Consider the following 22,212-nt stretch of genomic DNA (forward strand, 5'->3'; position numbering starts at 1 on the left):
GCTGTTTCTGGCACAACCTGTTATTTGCCAAGCCTCAGCTCAGCACACACTTCATAGCTATGTTAGAGACCCACAGAACAGCCTTATAATGGAAGTACTGACACAGCCTTAATTCAAATGGTGCGAATGGTACTGTTACATCTGGTTTTGGTGATGCTCTTGCCATTTGTGTTTGACGCTGTGTAAGATAACAATGGTAAAGGAAATAAAATGTGGCTAGTTAAATACGGTTTGTTTGTTTATGTTGAGAGTTATCTAAAGCAGAACATTTGCCTTTCTGAAACTTCACTGCTCCCTAAGTGGGTCTAGGCAACCATTTGCTCTCTCTTTTTCCAACTAGAAAAACATTTGCAAATGTCTGGGGGGAGATGCTTGTTTGACATGGAATCAGCCATCAGCCAAGAGGTGTAGATGTGGTGGGAGCCTATTCTGACTTTAGGACTCTCTTCAGGTTGATGCTTATGGATGAGAAGTAATTTTTTCATCCATCATTTAATAAAAAAAAAAAAAAAGAAGAAAAAAAAGAAGGAAGCATGTGGCAGCCTAGAAGTAAGGAGCATATGGCCCTTCATGACTTACTGAGTTACTTGGAATCCATATGCGAGCTCCTCAGCCTGAATAAAATGGAATTTGTGAAGCTCACTCAACACACCAACTTTGGCAGAGAGAAAAACTCTCAACTAAACACAAGAGCAGTTGTAAAATGTAGTGGTTATTTGTTGTCATCACCACATAGCCTACCTGGAAAACCCTTAACCAGAAGCACAGCGGAGCATGCCCAGGACTGCAGTTTGAGTCAGCAAAGACTGTTACTAATACCATGACCCTTTTTGCAACTGAAATGCTGTTTTGCAGCCAACTACTGTACAGTTAAAATAAGGCTGAACTGAATATCAAGTTTTCACTGTGACTAACTGGAGAGACTAGCACACTATAGCAGTCCCAAGCACCCATTCTCCTCCATGAGAAGACCTCTGCTCCTCCAATCTGTCAGGGTTAAGAGCACGTGTAGCTGCTTTTTAGTTCATCTTTCAGTCAAAAAAAGAAAACATAAATCTTGAGCAGTAATTACTGGCAGAATGGGCGTAAGGAGCAATTACACATGCTGTTATCAGCTTTAAGAGATGAGAGATGGGCAAATGACAACAGCCTTACAATGCTCATCTCACAAATACACTTAACCCCTCCACAGACAGAGTATGTGACCATACCCCAAGCATGGATAAACTGGTTTATTTCCACAGTTTTGATAGTGGCTGGATCTCATAAACAATTTGAAGCAGTATGCCTGTCCCACTGCAGTGCCATTGCCAGTGCTTTCACTGCCGTGCAGTAAAGCAGAGCAAGGAACTCATCCAGATGAGAAATGTCTCAGTCAACTGCATGTGTATATATATGTATGTGTAGTGTATATATACAAATGTATATTGTGAATGTTCAGTTTCCATCTGGCTGAATTCCACAGGTGTTCCACACAAACACGTGTACAAGCACTGCATGAGAGGAAGGGCAGGAGTGGGTGGAAGCGACAGTGATTGCATAAGCTGGCATCACTGCCAAAAAGATTATCATCAGACTGTGCATGGACTCTGAAACACAGGTGTGAAGAGATGGGTGGTGACCCAGACAGAGCCTCTGCTTCACTGCAAAGTTTTGATGACAGAAGAACAAAAGTTGGCACCTATGAGTGCACATGGCCTCCCTGAACCAGCACAATACCTGAACAAATCTGCCTCCAGAAAATTACCTCAGCCTCCTGTGGCAGACATTTGCTAACAAAAATGCCAGCAAGCTCCCAGTACATACAGGAGCTGGAAACTGGTGTGTCCCGATTTCTGCCCACACAATCTTTGTAAAGAGGCTGGTACCAGTGGAAAAGGCAAAACCGTATGTGCCCAGGAATCAGCAACAGCATCACAGTGACACATCTAACGCTGGCAAGGTCCAACACGCTGGTCAGACACTCCAGGAGTGCCTCTTACCACTGGCACACTGGTGGGAATAAAAACACTAGGAAATGTTCCCAGATGAGCTTTCCCTGAAACACTCTGCTCCATCCTCTTTAGATCACTTGTACTCATGGTACACTCATGCATGGTGGCAAATCTGCTCAAACGGCCTGCTAATGCCTGAAGGAGCAGCTCTACCCCTCCCTGGCACCAGGATCTCTTAGCTGTCCCAAAACAGCTTGCAAAGCCAGCAGACTCACTTCTATTATCTGTCAGGCTAGTGAGCTGAACTGGCCTGTCTTAATTGCACCTTCAGTAAAATCATTTCACCTCCCTATCTTTGATACTGTCTGTTAAATGAAGATAACAGCGCAAAGTCTACATTGGTGGGATTAATGAATAGTTACTTGTAAAGTATCTTGAAAATTCAAGGTGATTTACAAGTATTATTATTGCTACAGCTGGAATACTAGCAACAGCAACAGGTAATGTCACTAATGAATTTCGTAATCTCATCCATTTTCAAAACAAAGACTTTTCTAGTTCTTCCGGGAATTCAGACATGTTTTTAAATAGGCAAGAAGTATGAGAAGGCTTGAACAAAGTTGCACAGAAAACCCCAAGTAATCATCAGAACGAAACATCCCTTAGTGCCCTAGACATCGGTTGCAGTAGCAGCTCCTGACTTATTCCTAGCACTTGCTGAAGTGCTTGTGAGGGGCTGAGCCCCAAGCACTGCCCAACCAATGAACCAATCCCAAAGGCAGCCCTTCTCACGCACAGACTTATGCAGGTGCTTAGATGCTTGGTGACTATGTGGTCACATTATTGATTCTGGTCCTTCTTAAAACAAAACCAGTAGCAAGAACCCTTAAGGAACCCTGCTAAAAAGAACCGATGCTGAAACTTTAAAGCTCTGATCTTCGTATTGCCATAGCTTGTAAATGTGCTGTTGCTTTCTCTCTGGATTGTAAAAGTACATATTGGCAATATTAATTCTGTAAAGAGACTAAAAGAACTAAAAACTCAAAAGCACCTAACACACAGGACAAGAAAAGATCTCAGGAGAAACCTTAGCCTTCCTCAGCACCAAGACAGGATCAACACTTTACCTCTGCTCCTTCACGTGCACGTATTTCAGCATGCACTTGTCACTGTATAAACACATAGTATCATTTCTATTATACTACAGAAATCCTGCTGCCATTCACAGTCATAGTAAGTTTTGCCTTTTTTCTCTTTTTTTTCAATGAGAGGAAAGTCAGCTTTTTTGGCGTGCACTTAGCATTCACTGCCTGCAGGGTCAGAGCCACCAAAGAGATGCCTTACACAGATGATCTCATTTCACAGGACATGACAGTGCATTTCATGGTCTTTCCCATCTAGCACTTCAAAAAAAAAAAGACAAGAGAAAGAGAAGGAAATGCCACGATACCCCTAACTCCTGCAGTGCTTTCAGGCACAGCATAATTACTGAACCTAGGGCCATCACTGTGGTAGTTAATATTTCTTTCTTAGGCCTGCAATATTCAAACCACAGTCAGTACCACTGCTTTGTAGAAGAGCTCAATATTCCAATGGCCTGCAGCTGTATAATAAGCAGTTTGGGGATTCCGAATTATTCTAGTCATTAAAACAGAATATTTAGATAAACAGTAAAAAGATGCAGATTGGCTTCCTGCAGGGTAGGTTGCACAAATAATTTTAAAATACACTACAGAACTGTAATTGCCAGACCAAAGGGCAAACTCACCAGGCTGGAAGTCTGTAGCGTGCAATACTTGAAAGCTAAGAAATACGTCCATCCACACATAAAGATTAGGGATTTTGCTGAAACTACACAGGGAGGACTTCCCCTGCTTTGCGTTTTATGTACAGATTTGCACAGCATGCCAGGTTCTGGCTCCAGGAGTCCATGGGGCATCCCTGATAGCCAGGCATGCACTGGGGCCAGGCTCCCCCAGCCTCAGGAACATCAGGGCAAGACAGAGACCCACCCTGTGTGCTCCTGGTAGGTGGGGAAAAGGGAAAAGCAACCTCTCCTGGTGCAGCTGCCCAGCTGCAGACCTTGAGATGCCTCCCATCCACAGCAATGCTCCTGGCTGCACCCCTGCCATCATGTGGAAGGAGTGAAGAGGGGGAAAGACTTCTAGCTTGCTAGCAGTGGCAAGTCACAGCAGCAGCCCTCTCCCAAACCCCACTGCAGGGCCACTGTGAATGCCACAATGCAGACATTCATGTAAGATGCAACAACTGGCAAAGGATGCTGCTTTCCACCAGCGCTCAGTTGCACAGCCTCTGTAGGTGGTGTTTTGAGAAACTGTAAGAACAAGAAAACAGTTGTCCTTTCTGCCACCGCAGCTCTCATCAAAAAGCTGCACATCCCACAGCTCGAGTACCAGGGAGAACAGTGTTCAGTGCACTACAAATAAAGCTGTCCCACTTCAGGGCAGGGGAATGAGATTTCTGGGGATGGCACAGGCATCAGATGTGCTTTTTTATTGTGTTCAACAGGCCTTTCAGGTATGTCAGTGAATAGCAAGCAAGAACCTGCCCACACTAAAAATGGCTTGGTAGAAAAATAAAAACAAATCAAGGAGAAACTCACCATAAATATCAGAGGATGCATCAGACTTCTCTATTTGAATGTGCTGTGTAATTTTCTGACAGATTTCTACTTCTTTGTACAGCTGAATAGAAAAAAACAAAATGAAACACAAAAATGTTGCTGTGGGAGAAAACATCAAATGTAATAATTTTGAACTTTTTTTTTTTTTAATTACAAACAGAAGAAATGGTCTGTGCTCATTATTTATCTAACAGTTTTTCTCCACATGTGTGAGATATATTAGTAGTGTCACTAAGCTTTACTGTTAGAACAGTTAAAGAGGAGAAAGCAGTGTTTTAATACCACCATCATAAAAGCAAGGATACATCTATTTCACTTCGTCAATACCATTTTGAGCGCACAAGAAACAGACCTCCTATTCCTGTTTTCACATTTTATAGGTAGTAATCATCTGACAATTTTACATTATTTTGATTAATATATTGCAGAAATTCAATTATTCAGTAGTACTAAAATCACAAGGAGGGATTTTCTTTCTTAAATACATTTCTTAATTGTTAGAACACTACCAGATGTGATATGCAGCTTGCTCTTAGCATGAAATTTCACCTTTACCACATTTATGTTTATTTGCACAGAGAAAAGCTCCCCAAAGTCTTTGAAATGGCCATTAACATCCTTCCTGGGAGACCAGCACAAATTTACACCTAGGTAATAACTCAGAAGCCTACACACGCGTGTGTAATTCACTCTGCCCTTCAGGAGTGAAGGACCCTTCAGCAGGGCTACATCCCTCCACCACAGCTCACACATTTTGCACTTTTAAATCATTCATGTTCTCCTCTCTTACATGGTTCACTATTGTACCTGGGTCCTACTCCATCTCCAAACAAAGGAGCTTGTATTGAGGCCTGTCATCCCACCGGAGGCAGGGAAATCCTGCGTTTTTCAGACCAAGTGAGATATTTAGAGGCTCTGAACTAACATTTTTGGGGATTCAGTCCTGGCTTATTCCTCATAAGACAGGCTTGACATACTGGAACCCCCTGGCTCAGCACAGGATTGAAGCTGGTTTTTCCATAGCACAGGCTAGCACTTACTTAAGTGACAAAACATCCTGTTGTCTTTGGAAAAAAATCATACCCATAGGTGAATGAGAGCCCACACATAAATATTGGTTTTGTTTACATGCTGGTGTGAATGTGTAAGAAAGCAATTTACAATAATTAACATTTTTAAACTAAGTGACAGCAGTGTTTGGACTGAAGTATTTAAAGCATTTCTTTAAGAGTAACTCATCAGTGAAGTTTCCTTACTAAAAATACAATTTTATCTTCTGCATATATAATCACTTACACATCTCTTTAACTGCAAATATTAGGTATTACAGAACAGTTAAATACCCACTTAAATGGCTGCATATAGAAAAATAAAATGTAAAATTAAATAAGGATGCTATGCTAGCAATATTTTTTAAAATGCAGTTTTCAAATATAGGAATGTATTGTTCAGAACCTGGGAAAAAAGGTCAAATGACATTTACAAAGATCTCAGCGTGATTTTAGCAAAGGTTTTAAAAAGAAGAAAAGAAAGAAAAAAGGAACAAAAATACCAGTATTTTCAGAGCAAAACTTGTGTCTTATCCCTGCAGTCACCTAAACTGATAGTGCAGGACCAGAAGCAAGAAGGACAGCTGACAAGCTCTTACAGAGATAAAGCAGCCACTTGCTGCCTGCATCCCAAAGCGCTATTGTCACGAAAGAACCTCTCTTGAATGGGAGGCAAATAACTGGGATGCACAAACTGCAGCTGAGCTGCCCAAACCAGAGAGCCAGTCTGACAGCAGCCCTGAGGTGCTGCTTGCCCTTCTGTGCCCTGTAGACCCGCTGTGCCCACACCAAAGGCAGGCAGCATATTTGGGACATGGTGGCTCATACCATGAAGCTGACAGCCTCTTGGGCACCATGGGCTGGTGGGGGAAACCCCCTCCAAACCTGCTGTGGGGCCCTGGGCTCTGCACAGAGATGTTTGATAGTGATACCAGAGCGGTTTATCTCAGGGGTTCTGCTATGCACTGGGGAGTCCCCAAGGACAGGATTTCTTCCTGACAGCAGCAGCATTGCCCCTCCAGTGTGACTCCAGTCCCTCACAGTGTTTCTCATAGCAGCTTTGGGATAGTAGTATTTGAGGTTTGTTGGATTTGGGGTTTTTTCCCCTCAAAATTTTCTCTTCCTTGCCCTTTTTCCTCTACCGCTTTTGGTCTTGTCCCAGCACCCTTTCACAGGGGTACCTTTTCCAGCATCCCCAGTGCCTTCACCCTAGCCTCATCCTAACTGCCAGATTTTCGGGGAGGTCTTCAGTTTCCTGCTTCCATCTAAAACTGCCATCCTACCGAAAGTAAAAAGTCTGGCATGTCAAGCTTCAGCCAAAACACTCCAACGCTTAGACTACAATAAAAGGTGCTTAAAAGTGTGACTGCCTGGTACAAAACCTAATATCAAATGCTCTTCCCTGAGGCCTTAGTAACTTCTTTAACACATAAACTGAGCTTGTGAATTTTTGAAAGACTGTCAGGACACAAATGTCCCCATTAATACGTTGGAGAGGAATGGAATATGGATGTTTAATCTCCATTTCTTATTTAAATATATCTGATACATTCTGAAAGAAAAAGAAGTATCATCCTAAGAAATTACTTTTCTGCGGTAATGTATGTCTCTAGAAGCATTTTAGTAGATGGAAGACAGCTTTAGCAAGGTGACATCAACATGAGACAATATTATGAACAGCTATTCAGGAGACTACAAAATTAGAGGCATTAGTTTTATCATATTGCACCAGAATCACTTAATTAAATGCTTAAACAAAGTAACTCATATTTTCTCATGAAACAAGCACACACACAAAAGCAAACATACAAGTGTCTGTTGTTTTAATGTTACTACATTAGATATAACCCAGCAGCACCTGACTTTACCATAAACTTAAAGCATGTACGTAGTCCCACTGACAGCGGAGTTTTGGTTTAATTTCATTTTTTCAGAAAAGATTATAACTGATGACTGTGTCAATCCTACATCCTTTCAACATAAGACAAGTCACCAAAGTCCTCCCATGCAATGAAAGCTAAAATCTGTCTCCTCTGAGTTTTCATTTTTCCCAACTACGTTTCACGTTCCAGTCTCAGTGCTCCAGCAGTTAGCACTTTCTCACTCTTTTTTTCTTGTTGACAGTGTTAATGGCAAATCCCGGAACTTCTTTACAAAATGAACAAAAGTATCTATAAGTGGCAATGCTTACTTTTTATAAATAAAACAGTCACCCATAAAAGGACTTTAAAAAGCTTTAGAGCTTGCATGTGTAAAATCATAGACTTAAAGCATGACACTAATTCTGTTTGGTCTTTTTTTTAAAAAATCTCTCATTTCAAAATTCCTTTGATGTCTGTTTTTGAGATGAATGATATAAAAACATCCAACTGAAGCAATTAGAAAAGTCTTTTCTCACCTGTAACTCCAGAGCTTTTTAACCTCAATGTTTATCTTCCCATTTAGGAAAAAAAACCCAGACAACAAAAAACCAAACCCAACACCCAAACAAGCAACAAACATCTAACAAAAAACCCCAACTTCTTGTGTATATTTCACCTCTCTTTAAAAATCAGGCAAAGCAATATGAACAAGAAATGCCCAGGCCTCAGTGCTATGTCTTTAAAACCAAGAAGGACAATGTGAACAGGAGAAGGCAACCTTGAGAGAAATTAAGCTTAAACGTATGTCACAGAGACTTTCACATATTAGCTGTGGCTGTTCTTCCTCTCTCTCTTCCACACAGACACATGCATGCACAAACATAAGCTAGACACCAACTCTCTCCTCAAGATGAAACGTTTGGAGAGATTACTTTACTGTAGGCCAATTTGCTATGGTCTGCAAAGCACTGTAATTGCAAGTTAAAAAGCATAGCTCTGTGAATTACAAACGTCAGATAAACACTAATTAATACTGTCCTACCAAGTGTCATTTCATTTTGCTCAGTAGGTAGCATTACCAGTTCATAGATATCCTCTTCTGGCTTTGGTACATAAAATTGGATCTGGTTTTCAATCAGGAATTTAAGACGCAGGTAGTGAGCAGAGTAATCCAGCTGGTGTGTCTGAAAGAAACGGAGAACAGGCTTTAAAAGAGAAAAGCAATGTCTTATTATCTTCTACACTTAGAGAACGGCCTGATGCTCAGTAAGAAAAATACCCCACACCATCTTTCACAAAAGGCCCATGATCTCCCAACCTGAACAAGAACCCAAACCTCATCTTCTTTCTCAGGACTAAGTGTTCATTTAACCACTGTCCAGGGTGTCAAGGGCAATGCTGGTACTCTAAGCAGCCTCTTTGGTTCTGCTTATCTGGTAGTTCCACGCCCTCCCATGCTATTGCAGAAATAAGTAAACACTGTTATAGCATAAGACTCAGAACATACCTTTGTATACAAAGGGCATTTAAAATTGCAAGGAGGACAACAAATGTTCTGCTAACAGAGAAAAACGTAACAGGAAAGTTTTTTGGTTTGGGTTTTTTAGCATCTTCATAATTAAGTAAGTATGATGTGGTAAATTTCAAGCAAGGTTAATATATATATATAAAAAAAATCTGTATGTCCTCTAAATTCAAAACAGCTTGGGATACACTGATTTTGTAAGGCTAAAAGAAGCCAAGAGTTGCATCCTGGATTACATCCCAGTGGAAACAGGTCACACCATTTTAATGAATTAGTTATAATTAGCTGAGGATGCGGCATTTGGTCTGGGAGATGTTAATGACCTTTTCTCAGCATGATTAATAAGCTTGATTTAAGCAGAGGTTAATGCAGTGTGTAATCAAAACACATTAGAATTATGATAAACACAAAGGATGTCATTCAGAAGTTATTTTCAAAACTTCGTAAACTGTTGACTAAAGCTGGTTAAAAGCCCCAAAGTGATTCACAAATACAGGAGGTAAATTCTTCTCACTGTCACTTCTGAAATTCTATTACTGTATGCTTTTATACACTGGCCTTTTCATTCTCTCTGAGCAAATTACCACAATTTCCTAGGTGGTACTTAAAAACAACGGCTCATCTGAAAATTCATGCAAGAACGTCATTATTGCCTATTTATTGTGTTTTTTAAAGCCTTGCTTATCCAGCTCAAGCCAAGAGGATGATACACCGGCAGTCAGCTGACTGATCACACAGCACAGATGATGAGCAATGTACACCGAGTGACCTGCAAAAAAGATCACACACTGACCTAGCAAACCTTTCAGCAAACACTCAGAGAACAGCGAGTGGTTTTGAAAGGCTAGATTAGCCCATGAATAAAAAAGAGCTATGGATAAGAAGGAAAAAAAGGGACAGATCTACTGCTGCACTCTATGAGGCACTACATTCAAATACGTCCAAGTCAAAGACCAAATTACCCTTATATGAAATGGACTACGTGAAATGGAATAACCTCTGTAATCTGGACAAATACCTAGTTAATTAAATAAAGAATTTGAAACCTATCAAGAGACAAGAAGAGCTGAATGTAGGAGATCCTTTCCCTTTCCCCTTTTTTTCCCTTTTGATAAGCATTTTGCATGCTTTGCTCACTGTTTGCTGTTTTCAATAGTTTCCTCTTTTACACGGACACATGTACAAACACACCAGAAATTAAAGGGAAGTAGAACTGGCTTTAATGGTTCAGAAATGGTACAGGGGAATACTAGATGAATTTCTGGTCAGATTAGTTTCCTGTCCTTAAACACAAACTGAAGAGTGCCTTGCACACCAATTAAAAAAAAACAGAGGAGGCACAAACCCATGGACTGCACCTCACCCCATGTCCAGAGAGAGAAGTTTGTGATAAGCCTCTCTGAAAGTCCATGAAATTCTTGAGCTGTTTACAGCAAAGCCAGTGGGGGAAAATATGTATGTGGAAAAACCATACTAGCAGAAAAAGGAGCCAGGCAACCTGGCAGCCTCCTCCTGCCATCATGGTGCATCTTCTTACGGTCTCCTGTGCTGAAGCTCTCGTATATGTGCTGCACGAAATACAGCACCTATGGCTATGCGGATCAGCCAGGTCTATGCTGGCAAGCTACATGTCAACTGAAGCCCAGGGTTAGGAGAGAACCCATAGCCACCATCAGGTATTCGTGTCACTTCAAACAGTGACTCCAAAAGCCCTCCCCTTGCAGAGGAGATCCAAAGGGATGCTTTCCAGCCTGCCCTAGGCCAGCAGAAAATCACAACCTGTTGTAGAGGGACATGAATATATCCAGTCTGGGGCCTCCAGCCATGGGGTACAGACTAGGAACTATCTTAGACACACTGGCGGGGCAGGGAGCCCATGCTCAGCCACCCCACGCTCCCAATGGGGCTGGGGCACCCCATCACTGCCAGTTCAGAGCCACTGCCTGCCCTGGGGCAGGGGCAGGGGCAGGGTGTGCTCACACCAGCCTGTAACCTGCTCTGCAGGTTGAACCCTGATAGCATCTTAAAAGAGCAGCCTTCCCATAAGGGGTTGCTTGATCTGCCACCCCAGCGGTCAATGACAGGGCTTCTGTCTGCTTTGATATGAGCACTGCATCAGGCATGGAGATGACTGCTGACACCTCCATGTTCACTCCTGTCCTTGCAGGTGTGAACCAGAAAATCATGTGTGCTGGCCATTTCAGAGAGCAAGAGCAGCCAAACACAGGACGACCGATGCTGTGCCGATGCCTTGAACTATGTCAGAGCACAGCATCGTCTGAAGAGGTCACTGGATAAAACTCACATATATTTTAAGGCACTCATTTCTTCCAGGAAACACCATCAGCCGAGGCGGATGCCGTTCATTCACTACGCTGCAATCCCATCCAAGTCAGGCAATGAGAGTCATCACCATTAAAGCTGTGATGGTGCAGCAGCTGAGCCACACCATTTAGTTAATTAACATTCCTATAGCTGCAGCAAGCTTTGACTACCTCAAAATTTTACATTAGTTAAACTGTTTCAAATAGGGGCATGATTTTCCAGTGAAGTGAAAGGAAAAGGTCCTCTTAAAGTGGACATAGCCAGACTGCCCTAAAAGCCATACCATTAACCCACTTCTTCTGTTGCTGGTCTAGCTGCATCCAGATGTGGGAAGGTGGGAGCAGAAACAAGGCAGCTTTAATGATATTAATATCCTTTCAAGACCACCCAAAATACCTTTTAGCAGTCCAAATAAGCTTCTTGGTTTATTTATTTCTCTCCTAATAACTCTGTCTATGTCTGGACTAAATTAAGCAGCTAACCCAATTTAAAGCACAACCCGACAGCTCTTGAAGAAGAATTTATAGCCTGGGGTGTGATCTGATTCAACAGGCTCTGTGTGGTGTAGCGGGTCAGCACACAGCCCAAACTATTAATCCATTTCGTCTCCCTTCTAGTGAAGTAAGGGAGAGGCATATTCTTGCAGCTTGGTGGGGGAGGCCTTCATTGGCACTGAAATGACAGCATCCTGGCAACATGCTAGCCATCCCACCATATTACACCAGCTTCGAACTTGTGTGGCCCAAACTTTTTCAACAGGAAAACACCAGCTCGAAATCAAAGTAAGCCCACAGAGCGTCAGGCTTAAGTAACTTCTCAAGAGACATTCAGCACAGGCCCAGAGACCAGGGGAAATCTGCTTCTTGCCCCTCATGCAGGTCTATTTGAAAAATGTGAATTGTGAGGGGGTGTTTTGTTCACTTCTCACGTTTTATCCAGTTCAGTCAAAAGACTAAATGCCAGGTAGTCTTCTATGCTTGATTTTTGGTGTTATTCTCTCCACACTGGTCTGCCTAAGTCCATATACAGTGTGTGTGTTTCTACTCAATTTTAAGGCATACAGTTATGTAAATGTTAGTAGTACGTATGCACAAGTTCACACTGACCAGTATTATCCACAGGAAACAGTTTAATGCACATACATTGATTTTCCTTCCTACCTTCTAAGTGATGTTCTGACTTTCCTACCTTCCAAGTGATGTTATTAGTTAAATCTTAGGAGAAATCTTTGAGAAACCGCTTTAAAATATGCTTTAAACTCTCTTCCCACCAATGTTGAATCATAAGTGTCACAAAGCAATCTCTAAAATCTAACTCGCTGTATAACAAGTAGCAATGTTAGTATAAGAACACATTTTCTGTAATGACTTGAGTGTGCTTAATGTTCTCCAAAAGAATAATCAAGCTCAGTTTAATAGCACAGATAGATTTAACCACATGTACAAACATGAAGAGGGTTATATGAAATGTAGATCTTGAAATGTTTACTGTACCAGAACTTGACTGGTTCTCAGATGGCAGATGGCAAACTGATGTGAAATGTTGTGGATCAGATATTAAAGGGGGAAAAATAAGCTGAATGCAAGAGACAGAAGAAAGAGATTGATTATTAAATGCTACAGGAAAGAAGGCATCCATCAGTGTTTTCCAGACCAAAAACTTACAGAAAGGAAAGAAACAGATAGCTCTTTAAAAAAAACACGCACCCACCTCCCCTACTCCTTATACACCACCACCCACAACACTGAAACACACAGTGAGAGACGAGATTCTCAGCAGGCACCTACTGAAACCAGTGGAGCTACACCAATTTACTCCAGCTAAGGATTTGGCCTGCTGAGTTAATCACTCTTACCCAAAGGAAAATATAAATCCTAAAAATAAACCATTACTAATAATGTGTCATCCAGCTTCCCTATTATGTCTCTCTCCAAAAATGTCATCTTTTCCTGAATACAATTAAGAGCTTTCACAAGCTGCAGCACTCTTTAATAGTGCACCTTGCAGAGAGACGAGCACGCTGTATAATTATTGGAAACAAATGCCTTTCTCTCACCTTCCCTCTGTTTTGAAGCACATGCAGCATGTTCTGAAAGTCCCCAAAGTTAAGCTTTTAATAGTAATAAATGTTTTCTTTCCTTTTGCTGTTGTTGTTGTACAAAAGAGGACTCACTTTTCAGAACAGCACGTGACAGGAGTTAGGACTAGCTTGCAGTCAGACGGTTAGCAGAAAACATACATTATGTAGCTGCCAAAACTGAAAGCTTGTATTTAATTTGTCAAACTTTCAACTTCTTTGCTGAGATGTAACTCTTTTTAATGGCCAAATGTCTCTGATACTTCATCTTGCAAAGAAATCCAGGTGGTTTTTCTCCCACCCTCCCAAACCAGAGATAAAAGCTTTCCTCTCTCTTCCCTCCCGCCACCTACACCTACACGAGGTGAGTCTGACTCCACAGTGCAGACGGCAAACACAGGCATCTTCTCCTACTCCTGGTGCTGCTGTTTTCTCCATGCCTCCCTCCCCCACGGCAGCCGGTGGGAAGGAATCAGCATGGGGGAAAGAAGGAGGAATGGCACCTGGAAACAGGATAACCTGGCACCTGGGAAAGGGTGAGATCACCCTGCCTGCCTGGCAGAGGAGGGAACAGGCACGGGAGGGCTTGGCCGAGGTGTGGGAACCAGGGTGGTCGGCAAGGACAGGGCAACTGCACTACCATGCTGTGGGGTGGCCAGTGAAAGGAAGCGAGCTGGTGGCAAGGAGACTGGGGGGCAGATGGGGAGAGGAGAAGGGTCCTGCACACAGCTTGGTCTCTAGTGGAGGAGAAGGGGGTGGGTGGCAGCAAAGTCAGGGTCTGAAAGCACTGCAGAGGCTCGTGCACAGCAGACAGAGTGGAAAAGGCAAAAAATAGTCTGCCTTCCTAACCCTAGACTCATGCCAAGTTTAGTCCAGCTGTAGGAATTTTTCTTGTATGGTGCTAGCATGAAAATTTCAGTGTAATTCATGTTTTTCATCTAACATACAACTGATCTTCCAACACAGTGCAGTCTGAGCACTGGCATATGAGAAAATCACCATGAGATTCAACTAAAAGGGCTGGGGGTTGTAGACACTTCACATGGCTCGAGGGCATGCTCACAGCCTTTACCTTGCAAATCATTTCCAGCACATCTCTTGTGGTGTCCCCAGGACGGATGACTGTCAGGGCAGGCTGGTTGTTCGGCAGGCAAAACCAAGACGGCGTAAAATACTCATGAACCCAAATATCACAGTCGGGATTATGCTGGTGGACACTGCTCAGTGCCACTTCTTTTTCCCTCTAAACAGACAAAATCCATTATGACTAGCCAAAAACAATCTCCTTCTTCATCAATAACAAGTGTAAGGAACATTACATGCTGTATCAAAAAAGCCCTGTTATGGAGAAGACATTTAATTCATAAGCCCACACTGAAGCTTGTCCAGGCAGGAAACTTTGCAGCTTTACCTGAGCAGTATAAAGTGTGCTTTCCCATGCCACCCACACACCTACAGTGGTGTAATGCACTTTTCCTGGGATTTCGCCCTATGGCTATTGGGAATGCTAGGAATGCAACAAAAAATAATAGTGATAAAAAGAGATTTAAAATTAAAACTCCAATGCACTGTGTTTCTGGGTAAATCAATCCAAAGCCAACAAAACTGTTGTAGACACTACAGTTCCTGAATCTATAAATGCCAAAATAGCAAATCCTAGTATTTCTTCTGAATTTACTGTCTCTTACACAGCCAAGTTGCACTCCAAGCTATAAATCCCCAGGAAGTGATGGAACTGCAGAATCTCTATTTGCTGCAAGTGGGCTCATGCAGCTAAACCCATCCTCACTACCTGAAAATGTGCCTCTTAGCACTGTCTTAATGCTGTTTTATAGCTGACTTTTCTTTGGGAAAAGCAAAAACAGTTGCAATTGTGGCTGCAAATGCAGAAGCACATGAGAAGAAAAAGAGAAAGATTCACTTCATAGTTGTGCCAACCCTTAATTATGAAAACCCCATATGGCCACCACAAGGAGCCATTTCCCAGAACCAGTGAGTCCAGGCCCTCCAGCATTTCCCTGGCGTGCAGTGCTAACACCCCTCTGGGTCTGGCACCTCCAGCTGCGATGCCACACACAGCGAGCCTTTTTGATCATGGGCAACCAGCTCAAACCTTCCCAGAGCGGCCACAAGCACTGCAGCAGGTAAGGCGTGTAGGGTCCTCTCCTCTCTCAGAGGCTTTGCATCCCTTCTTGCATCCCAGCATCAATGCTGCATTTAGGCTGGCTGCAAATGGGGGTGAAGGAGACAGTTGGAGAGCTGGTTTTACCTTGCCATCCGGGACTGTATCATCAAAGATGCCTTCAAGAGATTTCTTTACTGAATCAACTCCTTCACCAAACACCTGAGGAACAACAGAGCAACTCTGCTTTAAAACATGAAATGTGAACATGTGCACCATCTGCAGCACACACTAACGGACGAACACAGTGCCTAACACCTAGCATGAAAATCAAAACACAGAATAGAAAAATATCAGCTTGTTGGAAGGGAAAGGGGGATGAAGGACAAGATGGTCATAGAGCACCATGCTGAAAGATTGGAGCCTAGTTCTGCTTAGTGGTCTGTCACTGACTTACTTGGTGGAATAGGACAAATTTTATCTCCTTCTGTGCTCAATTTCTCCACCTGTAAAGTGGGGGAAATGAACCTCTGCTAAGGGTGAGAAATGAAAACAAGGGCTCCACTTCTGGCTGGTTTTGTAATAAATCAGGTTCTAAAACGTCCTCAGCAAACATTCAAGTACCGCAAGTCAGCATAACCCTTCTCTAATGAAATAAGAGCTGGTAAGCCAGCACAGGCCAGAGAGCCAAAATCAATAGGACTCCATGCAGGAGGAATGACAGGATGGGAATATTTACAGGATCCACCCCAAATCAGCACAGGACTGCATCAGACAGGCAAAGAGCCTTTTAACACAGCAGAGGTTATAATTAAAACTGAAAACGTTTTATAGCTCCATATCAGGACAGCTTTATGATCAAGTTGCTGGGTTTGGCTGTTAACTATTCTGTGTCTAACGTGAAGCAGGAACATTGCAGGATGGGAGAAGAAAACTGCCCTTCAGGGATTTACAGTTTACTGCTTCAAATTGGCAACACTTTGCATGCTACTACACAAATAGGTTCAGACACTACATTTAGACATTCTGCTACTTTCTCAAAGCTTTACTTTTTCTTTGACTCTCTTCTGTATGACTTTTCCTTAACCTGGAACAAAATCCCTTTTGATGCCTGTGCTTACTGAGTGAGGATGATAGGGGTGAGAGAAGAGGAATGAAGTGTGAAGAATGCATTTATCCCCGCTGAAAAAAAGGTGAGTTCAGGAAAAGAAAACAGGTCTGAAGACACAGTGCGGGCAGGATCTTAGGTCAGGACAAGGGATTGCGCTTGATTTGGGGAAAGTTAAGTACAAAGCAACAGGGATACCACAGCACCAGCGCAAAGAATTAGGAATGTGCTCACAGAGGCATCTGCTGCTTCCCAGCAAAACCCTGAGCTTTTGATCAGCCACTAAATATTAGGTGAACTTTTACTGTCTCACTAAAAACAAGCTGAACAATTTTGCAGTATTCATCCTCCGCTAAACAAAACAAACACCCACCGCTCCTCTAACAGAAGGAAGAAAAAATCACAGGGCACAGAACAACATGCGTCCCAGCCTTTCTCCCCTCAAAAAGTGAAAGAAGAGAAAGAAAATAAAAGCCTACATTTCCTGCAATTAGATGAGGTATGGCTCTCAAAAACTGAAAGCTATAATTAGGGATGTTTGGAAAGAATAACAGGGAAGCACCTTCCCACCACACTGAAACACGTTTTCTAGAGAAAGGTCTGGGCAGTGACTGGGTGGAAACATTTCGGCTTTTGCTTTTTTAAAAATCTGAAGCAAAACAGAGACTGTCCCTACTAAATGTAAAGTTTTTTGTCACTTTAGGAAGTTCTTCCCAAACTCCACTACATGTATATGTTTGTATTCTACACACTCACCATTTTAATTTAAAGAAAAAAGTATGCACTTTTTTCTTCGCTTACAAAGCTGTATCTGTTTTACACTACTGCTTTGTTGTTTCTGGGTTTAGGGAAAGTACCTCTAGAAAAAGTAGAAGCGGCAGAAATGCAGCAACAGTAGAAGTTCAACCAATTCAGCCAAAGAAGGTGTGAACACCAAACCCTCTTTGATAGAGCTGCTGTATATTTATCTGTAACTACAGTCACTGATTTTTGAAGAGGATGTGGAATGAGATGACTATACTCTGTGAAAGATTAGACAAGCAAGGTTAAGGTTGGGTATGTAAGTGCTTGATGCAAGTGACTCTGCGTAAGCTGCGTTCTGCATGCTAACAAAAAAGCCTTGAAAAAAACAGTATCACAGACTTCCACACACTTACCTGATTAATGCTTGGCCTCCCTTGCTTTTTCTTCGAGGTAGTATCCAGCCCCCAAAGAGAAGAAAACCTGCTTCTCCGTTTACTGGCAGACCTGGACATGGCCTGTGTCCTCCTCCTCACTCCGGACTCCCCTGTGCGAGCCGCCACCTGTCAATGCCACATGGTTTTAGAATCAGAGGCTGCAGCATCCCACTGCACTGTGGCTTACATAACCTAACAAAGAGTGGAATCTGGCTTGGAAAGAAAAAAAAGGCAAATACTATGGCAGCAATGTGTACTCACAACAGGGACAATGCTGATGCTGCCAGGCTGCTTCCTTCTCACTGCAATTTAGCTCACTTCTTCCAACTTCAAACACCAAACATTAAAATACACAGTACCACCCCTCCATCCTCCATTTTTTGGCATTTAATCTGAGATATTTTGAAGCACCACAGAGCAAAGCCACAGCACCAGTAGAGAGTTTGGGATTGGTTTCTTTTTCTTTCCTAACACATTTTCAAAGCTGGCCACCTGAAACCCAAGACTTCCACATTTATCTGTTGCTTCTGAAAAGCCTGGTCTTTCTTTTTGCTCTTTCCTGTGGAAGCTCTCTGGGCATCCAGGAACTGACTCATAACTGCTACAAGGCAAGATAAAGGCTTGCAAATAGGTCAAGGTATTTAAAACCTGCATTTCCTTAAAGATAGCAACATTTGAAGGAGAGAGCAAAACTTAGGAAGGAAAAAAGTGAGCTGAAATGACCCTTTTGATTAGAGCAGTGTTAACTGCTTGGGTACTTGAAAAATGGCCTGTGGCAACCCCTTTGAAGGGAAAAGATATTTGCCTTTACTAAGACCAGATATCTGGGGAGTGTTTTCCACGTGAGGAAGCTCTGGTAGAAATTAGTGCAACATTAGTCAGAGGTGAAGTGTTTAGGCCAAAGTTTAAACAGATCTCTCATGTAGAGGTGGCCTCAGCAGAGCAAGCTCCTCTCCTGCAAGAAAGGGAGTGGTAGGAGATGGCAGGTATGAATGGGAGCACAAGATGAAGCTAGGCAGACAGACAGACCGACCCACCCTGCCGACTTGGCCATATGCTTCCTGGAACACCTTTGTACTGGATTCCCACAGCCGAAACTAGCAAAATGTGACTGTCATTTGGCAACTCCAGTGGGAACACCCAAATCTCTGAGTGATGCCCCAAGCTACGGAGCTGAGAAACTGGTTGTTTGGGTGCAGCAGACACAAAAGCCCATATAAAGACAGGACGAACAGAAGGCTGGCTTGTGTACCCAGAGAACCACTGCTGTGTAATGGTGGTTCTCCTTGGGAAACATGGAGAAATCAAGCAAAAGGAGAACTTAAACACTACTGAAAGTCTCAATTTTCACAGCCTGGACTTGTGACATGTTTTTTAGCTGAACCTAGGACGTTTGTGCAGAGGCAGCTGAGAGACTTTGCACATCTTCTGACTAATGTACTCGTGAACACCTTCAGGAGAGGTAGGGGTGCCATCCTTCACCATGCAGCACCCAGCTCAAGTCTGAGACTCACTGCACCATCTCCACGTGACTGAGGGCAAAGGAGGACACAAGAGTTTGCTTAAAAGAGAAGAAAGCACGTGTCTTTTCCAACACAACATATTCAAAACATATTTTTTTTCACTTGGCTCTCAAGAGACACCAGCATGAAGAGGCAGATTGTTTTTCAGACTAACGCTCAGTGCCTTGCTAGATGAAAAAAAATAAGCATAAATGCAAATTACAGCCCGCCACTTAAAAAATACATAAATCCACCAGCAATTATCACAATGATGATGCTAATCTTTTCACATATGAAAGAATAAAAACGCCCCTGTCTGAATTACAGCTCTCAATTCAATTGAAGGGTACAGCTGACATCCACAAGACAACAAGTGGAGCTCAGCTATTTCTGTGAAGTTCCAGGAGTCCAACGTGAAACTACGGGAACTTGGTTTAAACTCATTAAAAACCCACCACTTTGCCATACACTTCCCAGTATTTTTAAGAGCTGTGTGGTTATTTAAATTTAAACGACCATTTTAAGCATGATTTGCCACACCACAAATAGCAGAGAAAAATGTTTCTCCTCCCTTTTGGAGCATTAGGTGTTGATCACTGGAGACCGGATATTAGACTAACTGGTAAGTAGTTTAATCCATATTGCAGAAAACAAGCCATGCTCAAGAAAGTCTAAGCCAACACATGCTGCAGGCCTCAGAAAGACTCACATTGACTTGACAAGACTTTTACACCAAGCCCATGTAATGAACGTTAGATATGAGCCTGCCCTTGTAACAGGAAGATCTGTTTATAGAGAGCATGTTTATACTGTAGATCTAGAAATTCAAAATCATATGTTTAGGAGAACCACGGTTCTTCCACTTCCACAGGGCCACAGATTGCAAGCATCTGCTTTTTAACCTATACCCAGGACACACATCCCTTTCAGGAAGTACAATATTTTGCACACTAAGGTATGGGCTCACCCTCCAGGCACAGACTGCTGTTTGTCAACGTGATCTCTGCATTGGATATGTGAAGTGATTTGCAGGTTGGCAAATCCAACCCCTGGCCTCTGTTCAAACTTACCAGTGCATGAAACGACGAGACTGAAAAGATTCCAAGACGGCCCATTGCAACTTTTGTTGGACGGCTGGCAAAAGCAAGCAGTCTTTTAGGGTTTGGGAGCTCCCCTCCTTGGAGACTAGCCAAGTAACAGCGGTACCGAAATAGGTCCATCTGGAACTGTTCAAGGTTTTGTTCCCAAACGAAGATCTGCACACAGCGAAGATTGAGGAGCAAGACACATGGGAAAAGGAGAAGAGGAAGAATAGGGTGGTAAATACCTTGACAAAATTCTGCTGTTCCCAGTAACACACCTTTTTCATCAGTGCTCAAGAAACCTTGATTCCCCTTTTTTCCCATTCTTCCTTAACCCCCCAAGCCCTAAAAGGATACAAATAATTAAACAGTTTTCATTAGATGGAAAACAACTTTTTTTATGTTCTTATCAGAAGTCTTCTCCTGGGACAAATGCTCCTTTGATACACTAATTAATAGGACTCAAATTTCATTTTTCATCTTTGAATTCCAGGATTCTTTTCTAAGCAGTCCCTTAAGAGGCTTCTTTCACACATCAAGGGCATCTGAGAAAGCAGAAGACCAAACACCACCAAATTCCACATACAGAGCACCCCAAATCAGCAGCTGCAGCAGCAGTGTTGCTGTAAGCATCAATGGAGCATGCCATACTTGGAAAAGCATAGTACACTGGGGATAATTAATCTTATCAGCGGAAGAGCACTGTAATCAGCCTATGTAAGGATTTCTTTAAATAATTCAAATTGCCAACAGGAAACAGTTTCAAAGCATTTAGAAAAACTCAGTTACATAAAGACAGAGACTGGTCTGCCCTCTCACTGTGAGTGACAGCCTTTGAGCGGAGCCCTTCCAACAGAGGCAAGCATCTCTCCCCTCCCTCCCCCCTTCTCACGGGCTTCTAGGTTTTTAGCGTGGCGCATTAAGGCCCCGGCCGCTCCCTATGGTTTGCATTACAGGCGTGTTTGGCAGCCATAGTAAAAGAGCTACAAACTAATGAAGCAGGAGCCATATGCTAGTTTCCTAAAATAAGGTGCTGCTGCAGCAGCAGGAGAGACATCTGCTCCAGGCTTTCTGCTTCTTAAACACAACTACGTTGCCCACTTGAAGTCAGAAGGAGTGGTCCTGGGGCTGCAGCCATGAGGTCAAGGCAGGCCCTTGTAACCAGGGATAGTTTCTTTGTCCCATCTGCCAGTGGAAGAACCAGCCTCTTCTGTGCTTAGGATAACAGCGACAGCAGCATGCGTTGGTCTATGATGAGCTCTTCTCTAAGGCATCCTGCTGCCATGGCCTGGCTGCCTCTTTGCTCCCCTAAAGCCCTCACTCAACCTCCCAGTGGCTGGCCAAATCGCTTGCATGGAGGCCAGGAGAAGACAGGCCATGCTGTACCTTAGCACACGCTGTTTGGAGAAGCAATGCAACTAGGGCAGCTGGCACAGCTTTCCTGCTCTGAGGAGCTCTGTCAGCACACACACACGGCACAGCGATGCAGACAGAGGCAACACTAATCTGGAAAAGGCCTTAAATATTTGTTAGGGGCTTATTTCACATAGGCAAGTGAGATTACTTGATCCAGTATGGTCTTCTTCTTCTTGGAGTCCGTTACTGAGGACAGCTGCATTTCACCCATTTTCTTCATCTTCTCATCCATATCAATCTTCTGCTCCAGCTTTTTAATCTCTGTTTTCAGGAGCTTTACAGTGTCCTCTTTGTGATGCTGCCTTGCCACTGCAGTTGCACAAGCTGAATGGATTGCCGTGATCCAGTTCTCCAGTTCAGTCTGGCTAGAGGTCTGAAGAGAGGGAAA

The 22,212-nt window shown here is 42.9% G+C and overlaps 1 protein-coding gene across 1 annotated transcript in view; it reads right to left on the reverse strand.

Moving 5' to 3' along the window:
* TIAM1 (T-cell lymphoma invasion and metastasis 1) overlaps window positions 1–22,212 on the reverse strand; it is an 82,339-nt gene that overhangs the window by 37,292 nt on the left and 22,835 nt on the right. Inside the window, 7 exon segments of the mRNA XM_010022579.1 lie at window positions 4,558–4,639; window positions 8,569–8,673; window positions 14,489–14,659; window positions 15,686–15,760; window positions 17,804–17,950; window positions 20,397–20,582; window positions 21,973–22,197. Of these exon segments, the coding sequence (XP_010020881.1) occupies window positions 4,558–4,639; window positions 8,569–8,673; window positions 14,489–14,659; window positions 15,686–15,760; window positions 17,804–17,950; window positions 20,397–20,582; window positions 21,973–22,197 (991 nt within the window).

This window comes from Nestor notabilis, unplaced genomic scaffold (genome assembly GCF_000696875.1).
Source record: "Nestor notabilis isolate BGI_N333 unplaced genomic scaffold, ASM69687v1 scaffold1049, whole genome shotgun sequence".
In the NCBI taxonomy this organism is placed as follows: domain Eukaryota; kingdom Metazoa; phylum Chordata; class Aves; order Psittaciformes; family Psittacidae; genus Nestor; species Nestor notabilis.